Here is a 14,928-nt window from a genome sequence, read left to right on the forward strand (position 1 = left end):
CTCAGATGTAAGAGGAATCTGATGAACAAAACAAACTAATGAGCAAAACAGAACCAGAGACGTGGAAACAGGGAACAGACTGACAGCCGCCACAGGAAAGGGGGTGAGGGGGAAGGGAGAAAGAAGGGGGAGGAAGTAGTCAAAGAACATGCATGAATGACCCATGCACATGGACAACAGGGTAGGGACTGCCTGTGGGACCGGGGGATGGGGTGGAATGGAGGAGGGCAAAGGGGGAAAATTGGAACAACTATAATAGAATAAATAAGAGTAAAATAAAATCTAAAAAAAAATAAAACCTCCTGTGTGAATTGAGTCCAGTTCAGCAAGGGCAATTCTCTGAAGAAGGAGCAGTCGGAAGCCCCTAGCAACCAATTCTCCCAATAGCTGGGGGGTGGCAGCAGTGACCTGGTGCAGGGGCCTCCAAGGAGGGGGTGCCGACAGCTTTCACTGCCACAACCACTTGCACAACGTCGCCTCGGAGAAGACAGACTTCTCTGACATCTTGTGAGAGGCAGATCTCACATGCAAATAGAATTGGCTCGAGCAACTAGACAGAAGAGTCCAACATGGCGCACATTTCGAAAGCACTGTAGATAAATTATTTCACTGTTTGTGTGTGTGGGGTTACAGCCCTGATTAATCTTCCCAAAAATCAGAAGAGCTCTTGTTATCCTTAGCACAGCTGCTAACATCGTATTCTCAAAAAATAAATGGGTTATTAAAAGCAAAAGATTTCTTAAAGGTTTGTTCCTTCTTTCTTATGTCTAAAAGTAATTAATTTTGTATAGTGATGAAGAGGAGAAATTCGATTTAAAACCCAGTCACTTCTCGAGGACACAAATTATAAGCAAATTAGTTGGGCTAATAGAACAATACACAGAAGAATGCATTTCCTTTCTTAGTTCCTCCCACACCACAAGGATGTGCTTCCTTGAGTTCATCAGAAGAAACAAGGAGAAACCGAGGGTGTAGGATTCCTGGACAAAGCATGGGTTTCACCGTTACCTGCCTTGTCTGCCTCCAGGGGTACACAGTTTGATTTCTGTAATGATGGTGATGGCAACAGAGTAGTTAGGGTTTCCTAAGTTACTAAATAATCCACAGTGGGGATCATACTGCCGAAAAGTGACTAAGAGGAGACCTAATCCTTGAAAAGTTGACAGCAGAGTTTCATAGTGTCCCGAAGGGCCTCTTTGACTTTGTCGTTTCGGAGGGTGAAGATGAAGGGGTTCAGGAAAGGGGTTACCACAGAAATCAGCAGGGAGACGATCTTGTTGTACTCGGCCGCCTGCGTCTGCTTGGGTTTCACGAAGAGGAACAGGCAGGTGCCGTAGCCGATCACCACGAAGGTGAAGTGGGAGGCGCACGTGGAGAAGGCTTTCCTGCGGCCAGAGGCCGAGGGGATCTTGAGGATGGTGGAGATAATGTAAGTGTAGGAGACGATTGTTGGTACCAGAGAACCAACGATAATGAAAACAGCCATTAAAAAAAGAACAAACTCTGTGAAAAGAGTGTCGTCACAGGACAGTCTGAGCAGTTGCCCTCGGTCACAATAAAAATGGTCTAGCACGTTCGATTTGCAGTAGGTAAACTGAAACGTGGCGTAGACTGGCCAGATTTCAGAAAGGAAGCCAACCACCCACGACACACTTACCACCCAGGTGCAGGTGTGGCTGTTCATAATGATGTTGTATCTCAGAGGGTTACAGACAGCCACGTAACGGTCCACGGCCATGACTCCCAGTAATGCAAACTCCGTGGTCCCCAAAGCAAGGTACAGGAAGAGCTGGGCGACGCATCCTGCCAGAGATATTGTCTGCCTCCCAGGGAGCAGCAAGCCCCAGAGCATGACGGGGACGATGACGGATGTGGTCAGGGTCTCCAAGACAGAGAGGTGGCTGAGGAAGAAATACATGGGGGAGTGCAGACGCTTATCCACACGGACAACCACGATGATGACCGTGTTTCCCATCAGCGTCACCGAGTAGAAGAAGAGGAAGGCAGCAAAGAGCATGTGGTGCAGTCCTTGGGAGCCGGGGAAGCCAAGGAGACAAAATTCAGTGGCACTAGAGTAATTGCTCATCGTGTGGCCCTTGCTTCTGCCCCTTGGGAACAGATATCAAAAGAGAGGTCACATTGCTCCACATGGTCCTGCTCCAGAGAGAGAGAAGGGAGACAGATTAGAATGAGAAACTATTTCCCCCTGGTGAGCAGGTGAGTAGCCCTTGCTATTATGTTCCGCACAATGGCGGACCTAACTGCTGCCTCTTCTAATCTGGCTCACAGCTAGCTGTCTGGAACGGGGGAGCCAGCTTCTCCTCTACTGGGGTGAAGGAAACCTTCTGTTGTCTCTGCCCTCCTCGATGTGCCTTCTCACAGGGGACAGAGGCTACGTCACTTTACACTGCTTAGGTTATAGCTGAATCCATCAGCCCCTGGGAGTTTGTCCTGTTTCCTCTCAGGTTAACTGCACGTGATCATAAGTGGCATTCCAGGTGCTGTCCACGGCACAGAACTTTGAACCCCCGCCCTCACCCGTGCTGGTACCCACCTGGGCACTGGCAGGAGAGTGACAGGGCGGCCAAGAAAACAGCTCCGCTTTCCCCAAGTCTCATAACCTCCATGTGTCAGAGCAGCAAGATCTCCAAACGGCAGCTCTGGAGCTTGGGATAATTTCCCAGAGCTGATTCATTCTTTGCTAAATCCATTTTTCTCCCCAAAGTCTTGGGAGAAAGGAAAGATGACATCTGGCACTGACAAAAATAGATGCCAGGCCGGCAGCTTCTTAGGACGCCCGGATCTCCACACATCCCTCCATCCACCCTCTTACTCCAACGCCTCCCGTCAGAGAGCGCTTTCCAAGTCCCCTCCCCGAAGCGGGAAGGACACACTCAACCTTGCACCCTGGCTTCTTTGTAGTACTTGTTCCCTGACATCAACTTGTTGTGTATGGTTGACTGTTTATTCCATTCCTTCACTTCCTATGAAGCAAATGAAGCAGCAAACAGAACAAACAAAAAAACCCGCCCTGACGGGTGTGGCTCAGTGGGTTGGAGCGTCTCCCTGTGTGCACTGAAAGGTTGTGGGCTCCTTCAGCAGTCAGGGCACATGCCTGGGTTGCAGGTTCGATTCCTGGTTGGGGAGTTTATGAGAGTCAACCAATTGATGTTTCTCTCTCACATCATGTGTCTCTCTTCCTCTCTCTTGCTCTCTCCCCCTCTTCTTCTCTGTCTAAAAAGCAAAGAAAAAATGTCCTCAAGTGAGGATAAAAAAAAATCCCTGCCCTGTGGAGCTGATACTCATGTAGGGGGGGTAAAGTCTAGATGATATCCAAAACAAGTAAAAATTACATATAAGATGTGAGTTTATTCATCATGCCATAGGTAAAATAAAGCAAGGAAAAGGGACAGAAAATCTATTTTTATTTATTTATTGTTCATCTATGATATTAGACCATATTCATGAGCAAAATAAGCAGAGCTCAAATTTTTTCACAGATGACGAATATATGGACATAGGATATATGACACAATAGGTCTTGGTCCTGGCCAGGGCTACTCAGGCCATGCACCTTCCACCCTCTCTCCTTGGTCTCCCTTCCCGCCTTGCGTTACCATCTTCCCTCCCTGACGCAACCTCCCCACTGTCACTGTGGCTCTTCTGCTGGTGGGCAAACATGCCTCATGGGCAGAACTTACCCAAAGAGCCCAGCAGCCTGCTCTTCCACTATCTCTGCATAGCCAGCATGAAATGAAGAAAAGTGAGACACAAGGACCCTGACGGATGTCAGAGCGCTGTGTCTGTCCCTAGCATTGGGTCAGAGGAGAACTGCGCCTGCTCTCCGCTGCGCAAGGGGGACTTGGAAATGAACCCATCTTTGCTGCTACTGCCCCAGCCCACTCTTCAGGCTGGAGGTGTCCTGGTGTCCGGGGGTCGACAGCAGCCTGACCCAGAACACACCATCTTACCCTTTCCTCCACAGAGGAGAAAGCTGAGAAGACACTCACCTCCGGGCTTCCTCACCACGTGTAATGCTCAGGCGAGGCCAACTCTTGTCTGGCGAGTGCTGAGCCCTGCACAGGGGCCAGAGCTGCTGTCTCCACTCATGATGAAAAAGGAAGCTGTCCTCAGGGAGGAGCTTAGGGAAAGCCCCAAAATAACAGTGTTGTGGGGCGCTAAGAGTCTCTCTCTTGCTCCTGCCCTTCCACCTCCCTCCTTCCCGAGGGGACTTGTCCCTGAGATACCTATTTTAATTAGCGCAGGTTCATGGTATCCCTAAGCAATCAGTCTGGAGAGAGCAGAACAAACTTTTAGTTATGCCCATTTTGACCAATTAAGTTTCAGAACTTTTTCAAGTTTTTGTTTCATGCAAAAACACGAAACCTTAGCACGCAGAGGAGTTCCAAGGCTGCCTCTCCCAAGGACCCAAGTCTAGGTTTCCAGAGGCCTCAAATTCCAAGCAGATCACTACTCTGCCTTTCATCCACGGCCCTCCCTGGATTCCCGTAGCTATTTGGAGCTACAGTCAGCCCCCAATTGCCAATAGGAGACACCACGCTGACCTCTAAGGCATACACCGATATCTTAAAATGCCTGCATGCCAGTCTCATTCAAAGCCGTAACTTCATCAGAAATCCCCTGCAAAGCCTGATTTGTCCTTCAGTCATTTTGCAGAGGCCCCTGTCCCTCACTAACTCGGTGGGCCCTCCAGAGCACTGTGGGGGGGTTCCGCCCCTAAATTCAATTCCACTCTCTGGTGTTGTCTCGGGGTTCCACTCCTCAGAATACATGCGCACCTGCCTGTTCAAGCAAGAGTCTTCCAGCCTTTTACTTCTATAGCCTGACCCTGATTACCACCCAATGGGCACCTGAAAGTAGGGAGTGCATAAGGACAGCCCAGTGCAGACAGTTACATTTACAATGCAAATCGGAAATCTGCCTGGTGCTGGAGGGAGACAGAAAAAGTGAGAGTTGCAAAACCTTATCTGGATTTGGGATTTCATTTCCAGTATACCTGTTAAATCTGAGAATATCAATTGGTAGAGAAGGGCATAAATTAAGAGTAATCTTCCTTCCAATTCCTCAGATTACCCAAATCCAACCAGGTTGCCGCATAACCTTGGAGGAATTTCCTAAGCCTTTTTTACTTTTTTTTTTTGCCGTTCAATTACAGTTGTCCCCATTTCCCTGCTATTACTCTCCCCAAGCTACCCACCCCCACCTCCCACATTCAATTCCCCTCCCCCACCATTGCCTTTATCCATGGGTCCTTTATACATGTTCCTTGATGACCCTTCTTTGCTCTGTTGTCCTTCTCCCCCTTCCTTTCTGGTTATTGTCAGTTTGTTTTTTATTTCCACGCCTCTGGTTCTATTTTGCTCACTTGTTTGTTTTGTTGATTAGGTTCCACTTATAGGTGAGATCATATGGTGTTTGTCTTTCACTGCCTGGCTTATTTCACTTAGCACAATACTCTTCAGTTCCATCCATGCTGTCATGAAGGGTACTATTCCATTGTGTAAATGTACCACACTTTATTTTAATCTACATATTTTTGCAAGAAAATGCTGTGAAAAATCACTTTTAAATACTTTTCTCTCTCACTTACAAGTTATAAAAGATGGTCCCATATCAGTAATATTGCCCTACTTCTTTTCTTGCATAATATTTCATTATGCGAGTGTCCCATTCTTTATTAGCCCTCTATTGATCAATTTTCATTTCCATTTTTTATTATGAAAAATGATGCTATAAATAGACACTTAGGTCCATACACATTTATATTAGCTGGAATAAATCCCTAGGGTTGGAATTTCTAGGTCAAAAGATAGATGTATTATAGTCATTGCTTTTTATTGGCACCATTTGATACTCCAGAGATTTTGGATTGATTTGCAAATCACTAGAGCACTCTTGATTTCTTGATTCACTACCAACCAAAGATACAATCAAAATTTTATTTTAATTTGAAATTAAAGAGGACAAAAATAAGATACCTTTTCAAAGTAACCAATTAAAAAAACTGATGAAATGGGAAATCTTTTGCAAGATAAAAATGGTCAAAACTGTCTGGAAAAAATAACTGAAGTCCTAAAATTGTTTAATAAATCAATTCATAATTAATAATCTTCCCACACAGAAGACTACCAGTTAAAATAGTTTTACTGGTGTGTTCTGATACCAAACCTACATAAAATCTCCTGGAAAATTAAGAAGAAGGGAACACTGCCCAATTAACCTTAAAGGTCAGAATTATCTTGATACCAAAGACATCAAAAGAAAAGAAACCTACCAAACTATATCCCTCATGAGCACAGATGCAAAAATCTTGTATAATAAAGTATTAAAAAATCAAACCATCGATATGTACATGAAGAAAATAATATGCCATAACAAGTGATCATTTTATTCCAGAAATGCAAAGTCAGTTCAACACTAGGAGATTAATCAGTACATTTCACCATGTTAACAGAATTAAAGAGAAAAACTACACTATCAGTTCAATAAGGGGAGAAAAGGCATTTGACAAAAATCAAGAGCCATGATCAAAAACTCTGGTCAAACCAGGAACTAAAGTGATCTGCCTCAAACTGACAAGTAGCATTGGCCAGAAATCCCAGTGCCAACACGAAACCTCGTAATGAAAGACCCAGTCTTTCCCTCTAAGATACAGCACAAGGCAAGGGTATCTGTTCTCACCACTTTTAGTCAACATTACCCTGGAAATTCTAGCTGATACAACAACAACACCACCAAAGAAAATTCAATTAAAAGCATACAGTCAGAAAATAAAGAAATAAAAGCAATTGTTTGGAGATACATAATCCTAAATGTACAAAATCCTAACAAGTCCACACAAAAAAACCTACTAGAACTAATAAATGATTGTCTGGATCACTGGGTAAAGGCTCAATATATAAAACCTATTGCATGACTATACACCAGCCAAGAACATTGGAAACAGAAATAGCATATGTACTTTACAATAATAGAAATGGGAAAACTAAGGGATGTAGTTAACAAACTATATGCAAGAGCTACACAATTGAAACTAGAACACATTGCTGAGAGAATCTAAAGACCTATAGATGGGGAAATATTCTATTTTCATGAATCAGAGTTAGAATATCAATTCTTTCCAAACTACAGATTCAAACCAATCACAAATTCAAACAAATCACAGGAAGCTTTTTGTTAACATTGGAAACCTGACTCTAAGACTTCTGTACGAATGTGAAAAACCTAGAAAAGCCAAAATAATTTTGGGAAAGAACAAAGCTGGGGAACTCAGCATGTCTTACTTAGAAACTTACTATAGTAAGTTATTGACATGTCTAATCACTATGTTGTACACCTGAAACTAATACAAAATTCTACATCAACTATAATTAAAAAATAAATTAATGAAGTAAAATTAGAAAAAAGCAGGCTTCCTATAAAGGTACAGTAATCAAGACAGTATGTTATTGACATAATATCATGTAGATCTACTGACCTACAGACCAATGAAATAGCAAATTCAAACCCCAAACCAAACATAGATCTTCAATTGATTTTTAACCATACTAAGTGCTGGTAAAGATGGATTTAGACGGATTTTGTAGTTGAATCAAGCTGGTGAATGTCCAGGCTCTAACTTGGCCCAAGCTCAAGGCCATTCTAGGTCTATATCTGGCTTTCCCACATTAGCGCACTGGGGACATGTGGAAGAAGAGAAGCCATCCTGGCCCAGAGAAAGAAAAGGCCATTTTGATGACCTAGTGGGCAGCAGGGCCATTCCCCCAAGTCTGAGGCTCTATGCACAAAAAGGGGAAGGAGAGGGAACACCCCTTTCCTTGCCTGCCACAGAGACTCCCTGTTGGCCCTTGCTTCCCTCTCTCTACTCTGCTCCCCAGCAGCAGCCTGAGTGATCTTTTAAAACACGGATGACATCCGATCTCTCCTCTGATTGAAACCTCCTCACTGCCCTTCGGATAAAGCCCCAAGTCCTGCAAGGCCTTCCTGACTTCAGGAGAAATGCTTCTCCCTACTGTCACCGCCTGCTGTCCACGAACCCTGGCATTCCTGCAGTTGTGCATGGGCGTTAGCACGCACACCGCTCCGTCTCTTAGAGCACACGTTTCATTTCCACCTGCTTTGCAAGTGAATGCCAGGTGCACTGTGATCAATCTCTTGTAGAGGCTTTTCCTAACCTTTGCAGGCATGTTCAGGTTCCCTGCCAGGTGCTCCCCTAACGCCCTTGGAGTAGATGCTGTGTGCGTTGCCGAGACCCCTTCAGGGCCCAGGGTGTCATTCCCCCGGCTCACGGCTGCACTCAGTGGAAGAGATGCCCCCTCCCCCTGACACCGAGATTACAGCCCTTCTCCTAAGGCAGCCAGTACCCAGTGACCTGTAGATGCAGGAGTGCCAACGCCCAGCTCCTGTGTTCTCATTAGCGACACGAGTCAGGACAACTGGACAGGGCCATGGTAGTTCCAGAGCTCTGGTGGCATTGGACCCCCTGGTACGACTCATCACAGCTCAGCCTCCCTCTCCCCCAGCCCTTTATAGGAACTCTGCCCCGGGTCACTCTCAGACCGACAATAACCTCGTAGCTCCTTTCTCAAAACGACTCACTGTTGGTGACTCTGTGTGCGGTATGTCGGTGTGAGGGTGTGTGCATTGGTATGTATTGTACACACGTTAACATTTCATATGGTGACATCAGTCTTCCTCAGACAGGCTCTACCAGGGGGGAACGACACTATGCCCAGCACATTTGCTGCTGCATTTTCAACACGGTTCTGAGAAACCACTCTTGTTCAAAAAATATTCTTGTTCCATTTTCTGTTCTTTAATTTGAATAAGGTTGAACTCTTCATATTTTTAAAACTAATTTTTCTCTAGTGAACTTCTTGGCTTGTAAGAGAACTTTGTATATAAATCAAACAAACCTTTATCTCATGTTTTTATTTTTATATCTTTCTATGCATAAACATTTGGTTCTTATGTAGTTAAATTGAACAGTCTTGGAATCCTGGGACCCGTATTCTCCTTAGAAAAGCTTATGTTCATATTTCAAGATGATTAAAAAAATTCTATTTGTTACTTTTTACATTCAACTCTATTTGAACCATATGAAATTTACTATTCTGTAAAAGCATAAATTATAAATCTCGGGTTATGCTTTTTTCAGATAGTTTGTCAATGCAATAATTACCTCTGGAATAAAGGTAAAGGAGGGAGCGGGGAGGAAGGGAGAATGAGATAGAAATTGACAGAGAGAGAAAGAGGAAGAGGAGGAAGAGGAGGAAGAGAGAGAACAGCTTAGAGAAATGCCAGGGTGAAAAACGCCTTATGTCTCTTGGCTGGGGCGAGATCTGGAGGCGGGAGAAAAGAGGTTAGAATGACTGGTAGTGAATTTAATAAGGGTCAGAGACTGTCAGAGACAAAAAGAAAATGTCCTCCACAACTTAGTTACACGGGATGAACCTGACCCCAGACAGACTGTGTGACTGGCTCGGGTCGCACAGTAATTTACTAGGGACTCCAACTCCGAGCTCAGCCTTCTCATCAGGAAAGCAGAGACAGCTGCTTTCAGCGGGGACTGATGCAAAGAAAGGGTAGAGGGGTGGCCGGAGGGACCGGTAATGATCCTACCAACTCTGAGATTCTAAGACTCCAAAATATACTTTTGAAGATCCTTCTGCCCACGAAGTTCTCATAATCAAAGACAAAACTTCGGAGTTGGATGAAGCGCATACTGGCACATAGCAGGGGCTCAGCGACTACAGTATCAATGAATGCGGACTGTCCTTATCAACGACTGTCATTCAGTGGTCCTCTCTGGATATGATGCGTGCTTATTCCTTGAGCTTGAGTGAGCGGCTTATGACAATCTCACTGTCTAGGACGGTTGGGCAGGTGCCAAGGGGAGTGAGCCCCATGGGGGGGCAGCAGAGGGAACTCCACAGCTGGAGACCCTGAAGCATCAGGCTCTCCTCCAGCCTATGACATTGGGACATGGGGCCCAAGAGGCTAGTGGGCAGGTAGAATAATGGTCCCCCAAAGCAGTCCATGCCTGGCCCCTGGGAACTTGTTGTCTTACATGGCAACAAAGACTTTGCAGATGAGATTAAATTAAGGACCTTGAGATAGGAGATTATCCTGGATGATCCAGGTGGGCTGCATCAAAACCCAGGGCTCCATAGAAGTGGAAAACATATCCCTGCTAAGGTCAGAGGCAGAGGAAGATGTGACGATGGAAGAAGGGCCAGTGAGGTGCAAGGTGTTGCTGGCTTTGGAGGTGGAGGAAGGGAACCACAAGCCAAAGAATGTGGGCAGCCTATGGCCCCTGGACAAAGCAAGGATCCCCCAGAAAGGGGCACGGCCCTGACAGCTCTGTGATTCTCACCCACTCGGGCCTGTGTCAACCTCGGACCTAGAGAGTTTGCAAGATAATAAATCTGTAGTGTCTGAGCCACCAAATGTGTGGCAGTTTCCTACAGAAGCAAGAGAACACTCCTGCAGTCATGGGAGCCCACAGGCCAGCTGCACGCTTGTCTCTCGGTTCGCAAGTCATCCCGCCTCCAGCCCTGCTTTGAACAGCCATCCTGTCTTCCTGCCTGTGCTTCCTAATAGCAATATGCTGCTTTCTGCCACTGTCCCCCATTCCTGTCCAGAATGACCTAAAATCTTGGTTCCCATGGCTCTGTCCTGAAGGCTCAGCTCCAGATTCAGGCCCTACAGAAAGATTGCCTGGCCAGCCCCGTCCTGCCCTTGTGGGTCTTAAACTAGTGACCCTTGTGCACTGTCTTCCCAGAAGGCTTTCACTTTGTCATTCTTTCTGTCTGAGGGTGTGGGTGGGACTAAGTGGGTGGGGCTAAGTGGGTGGCATCCATAAAGACTGAGCTCCGAGAGAAAGAACTGTGACTCAGAGCTGCCGGCGAGCCCAGTCCTCTGCCCCCTAGCCTTCGCCCTCATCCCCGGGGTGTGCATCTTCTCACAGGGGCCAGAGACAAGCCCTTGCATCTGGCCGGTTCCCAACATGGGTCTATCAGGGGCCCTAGCGTGGATGGGAAGATGTCTCCTCGTAAGCTTACCGCTTCAGTCCCCCAACTTCTACAGATGATCCTGGACAATTCAGACAAGCAGGTGCTGTGGACCAGAAGCCCCATCTCCTGCGTCACAGATCTCAAAACCCTGCATCTGGCAGGGAGACAAACATCGAATGGAAACCCTGGATCTAACCCTGGCCATGCACCCCGGCTGGCCATGGCCTTCGCCCAGCTGGCAAATTCCTTTGTGCTCTTCTCATTTGTCCCTGGCAATTCTAGGAGGAAGGAGAGGGCCAGCAGGCAGGCACTGCCATGGGACCAATCCTAGGCCGTGAGCCACTTAGGTGTATTCAGGTCTCTATCCCCTTTTTTTTTTCATTCAGAACCTTTTCTCAAATGCTATTGCCTCAGAACAGACTTCTCATTAATTTAAGGGGCAACACCAGTGTCTCCTAACCCCCGGAGGGCCCCTTGCTTCCTCATCGTTCCCATGGAGATCACTTGGCTGGAGTCTAAGTTCCCACCCAGCACAGGTTCAGCTCTAAACCTCATCGAGAAACCAGGGGCCCGGGGACACAGGAGACGGGGAGAACCAAGGACGCTCATCCTTGGGAAAGAAGGGACTGAAACAGCCCACGTTCCCCTCTGGTCTCCAAAAGGGCTTTTTGCCCACGTTCCAGCCCCCAGACTCGGTGACACAGGGTAAGCCTTTATTCACGGTGTCAGCATAAGGGTTGGAGACGTCGTTGCTTGCAGAGCCACCCCGCCCCCAGGAAGTGCCACCCCGTTCCAGCTGCTCAGAAGCCCCGGTCCACCCCTGGCAGCTGCAACACTCTCACCAACAGCAACGGGCGGCATATTCATGTCACTCGCGTCACAGGGTGGACCCATTAGGCAGGAATCTCTAGACAGGAGTTTCTTAATGCGAGCGGCTCCAGAAGAAGACCTGCTTAGCAGCTAAGGTAAGTGGCTTAGGGTTGACGCGGGACAGGGCAGCCTCCTGTGCGGCACAGATGTAAGGGCAGGGCTTGAATTTAGTCAGGGCTGGGCGCAGACTTGAGACCTGTTGTGAAGGTTCGTCAGTGGGGTGGGTACAATGCGACAGAGGCACAGATGGCACTGCTGGAGGTCAGGACCAGCCTCGGAGGCAGCCTTTATGGGCCAGAGGGAAGGCCAGAGTACACCTACACAGAGCGTTGATTTTCTTTGTCAATGGGAAGTTCTAAAAGCATCGTTTTAGCGACCTAACATTCCAGGGAATGGCATAAAGCTGTGGAAATAGTCACACACACACACACACACACACACACTTCACACGCATGTTGGCCCTAAAGAGGGTGGAGAAGTGATGGGCCGGAAAATGTGAGTGCGCTGGCAGCTGCACCATGAGGACAATGACGGCAGCTGTTTGCTGAGCACATTGCATGTGCTGTCACCGTGCTAAGTGGTTCACTCATTTAATCTCTGCAGCGGCCCCGGAAGCTAGTGCTGTTATTAGCTCCACTGGGTAACGGAGTAAATGAGGCTCAGACAGGGGAGTAACAGAGAGGAGCAGACTTAGATTCCACACCAAGCAAGTGTCGGACCGGAATCCAAGCACAGGCCTGAGGCCGTGCCCCCAACCACCATGCGAGGGAGAGGGGAGTCGGGAAGGTTCAGGGGACACTCCGCAGGAGCAAAGCAGCACCACTGGGTGACCGCCCGAGACCTTCCAGTTGCTGGCTGAGCAGCTGCCTGGTCCTGAGGCCTATCTGTGACCCCTGATAGGGGGTCCCTTCTGCTCTCTACCCTTGCAAATAATACCAGGGGACCTCCCTACAAAAGCTGATTTATCGACTCAGAACTCTGACTTCCCATTGATTGCATGATCACAGCTGGAGCACAATGGATGAGTGAGGGTCCTCAGCAGAAGGACAGTCCAGAAAGACGGGAAGGGACCCTCTAAAGGGGGTCTCGGTGCACAGCCTCTGGGCCATGACACAGACCCTGCCCGCACCAACACTCGGGGGCTTCTGAGTGACTCCCACTAACGCTCTCTCTTTCCTTCCGGGTTCCCTCCCCCCACCATCTTTTTCTTCTGGCTTTCCCTCTCACACATTTGGTCTTACTTCTGTTTCTCTTGTTTCCTCCTTGCCTTCTCCCTACATGTCCATGTCTGTTGCTATGTTGTCTCCCTTAATCTGCCCCTCTCTACTTTCCTCTCTCCTGTGTGGCTCTCCATGCTCTCACTCTGTGAATCCCTGACTCTCTCTCCCATGATTCTCCTGTTCTCTTGTTGTCCTTCGCCTTCCTCTCTCTGCCCTTCTGTTCATCACTGACCACCCACTTGCCTTTTCTCCCTGCTCCCTTTCTCTGTTTCTATCTTTGTTTCTGAGTCAATGATTCTCTGCACGTATATGTGTATGTATGTATGTCTGTCTATCCATCCTCTATGTCTGTATCTCTCTCTCTCTCTCTCTGCTGCTCCATCTTATTTCCTTTCCATGCAGGACCCAACCCCTGCATCATGGCAAATTGGAGCCACCCTTCTGAATTTGTCCTCTTGGGCTTCTCATCTTTCGGTGAGCTGCAGGTTCTGCTGTATGGGCCCTTCCTCACACTTTATCTTCTTGCCTTCACGGGAAACACCATCATCATCACCATGGTCATAGCGGATGCCCACCTCCGGACTCCCATGTACTTCTTCCTGGGCAATTTCTCCCTGCTAGAGATCTTGGTGACCATGACCACCATGCCCAGGATGCTCTCAGACCTGCTGGCCCCCCGGAAAGTCATTTCCTTCAGCGGCTGCCTTGTCCAGTTCTACTTCTACTTTTCCCTGGGATCCACCACCTTCCTCGTCCTGGCAGACATGGCCCTTGACCGCTTTGTGGCCATCTGCCACCCGCTGCGCTACAGCATCTTGATGAGCTGGGCTGTGTGTGTCCGGCTGGCAGGGGCCGCCTGGGCAGCTCCTTTCCTGGCCATGGTGCCCACCGTCCTCTTCCAGGCCCACCTCAATTATTGCCACGGCAACGTCATTGACCACTTCTTCTGTGACAATGTGCCTCTGCTGCGGCTGTCCTGCTCAGACACCAGCCTGCTGGAATTCTGGGACTTCCTGATGGCCTTGGCCTTTGTCCTCAGCTCCTTCCTGGTGACCCTCATCTCCTATGGCTACATCGTGACCACTGTGCTGCGGATACCCTCGGCCAGCGGCCGCCAGAAGGCTTTCTCTACGTGCGGGTCTCACCTCACCCTGGTCTTCATTGGTTACAGCACCACCATCTTCCTATACATCAGGCCTGGCAAGGCACACTCTGTGGAGGTCAACAAGACCGTAGCCTTGGTGACGTCCGTCCTCACTCCCTTCTTCAGCCCCTTTATCTTTACCCTCCGCAATGAGACATTCCAGGCGGTGCTGCGGGGACAGATGCGGAGGCTGAGAGGCCTCCATGAGGCATGGCAGTGAGCCCGAGGGGCCCGGCCAGGCTCGGTCAGGGGTTCTGGGAGGAGGCGGAGGAGCAGCTGGGTGGGAAGGCCACTGTCAAGTTTCTTTAGATTTTTTTCCTCTGTGCTCTGCGTGATCACCACGGGGAGTCCTCAGTGCCATCCTCTCAGGGGCTCTGAGAGCAGCCGGGGTCTGGGGAGCCAGCAGTGGGGCTTTCGAGAAAAGAAAGTGCATGGGCTTCCCATTCAAGGCGTAGCAGCCAGGTCCTGTTCTCTGATCAGGGCACATCCAGCCCCAGGGTGTGTGTGTGTGTGTGTGTGTGTGTGTGTGTGCGCGTGCGCACACGCATGCCTGTGTGTGTGCCTCAATGTCTCTGTGTTTGTCTCTCTGTGTGTGTCTGTGTGCCTGTGTGTCTCAATGTCTATGTGTGTCTGTGTTTGTCTCTCTGTATGTGTCTTT

The 14,928-nt window shown here is 48.3% G+C and overlaps 2 protein-coding genes across 2 annotated transcripts; one reads left to right on the forward strand and one right to left on the reverse strand.

The window, feature by feature from the left end:
• Window positions 1-241: 241 nt before the first annotated feature.
• On the reverse strand, window positions 242-2,939 carry LOC114508160 (olfactory receptor 9A4). Its single transcript, XM_028526171.2, has one exon. It carries the CDS (start codon window positions 2,084-2,086, stop codon window positions 1,145-1,147), a length of 942 nt encoding a protein of 313 aa, XP_028381972.1. The 5' UTR covers window positions 2,087-2,939; the 3' UTR covers window positions 242-1,144.
• Window positions 2,940-8,513: 5,574 nt separating this feature from the next.
• LOC114507238 (olfactory receptor 6V1) lies at window positions 8,514-14,631 on the forward strand. The gene is made up of 2 exons (XM_028525137.2): window positions 8,514-12,001; window positions 12,510-14,631. Exon 2 carries the CDS (start codon window positions 13,450-13,452, stop codon window positions 14,488-14,490), a length of 1,041 nt encoding a protein of 346 aa, XP_028380938.2. The 5' UTR covers window positions 8,514-12,001; window positions 12,510-13,449; the 3' UTR covers window positions 14,491-14,631.
• The last annotated feature ends 297 nt before the right edge of the window (window positions 14,632-14,928 follow it).

The sequence above is a fragment of the Phyllostomus discolor genome, chromosome 10, assembly GCF_004126475.2.
Source record: "Phyllostomus discolor isolate MPI-MPIP mPhyDis1 chromosome 10, mPhyDis1.pri.v3, whole genome shotgun sequence".
NCBI lineage: Eukaryota > Metazoa > Chordata > Mammalia > Chiroptera > Phyllostomidae > Phyllostomus > Phyllostomus discolor.

Coding starts and splice junctions, on each gene's coding strand:
- LOC114508160 (XM_028526171.2), bottom strand. CDS start 2,086: ATGAGCAATTACTCTAGTGCCACTGAATTTTGTCTCCTTGGCTTCCCC.
- LOC114507238 (XM_028525137.2), top strand. CDS start 13,450: ATGTCTGTCTATCCATCCTCTATGTCTGTATCTCTCTCTCTCTCTCTC.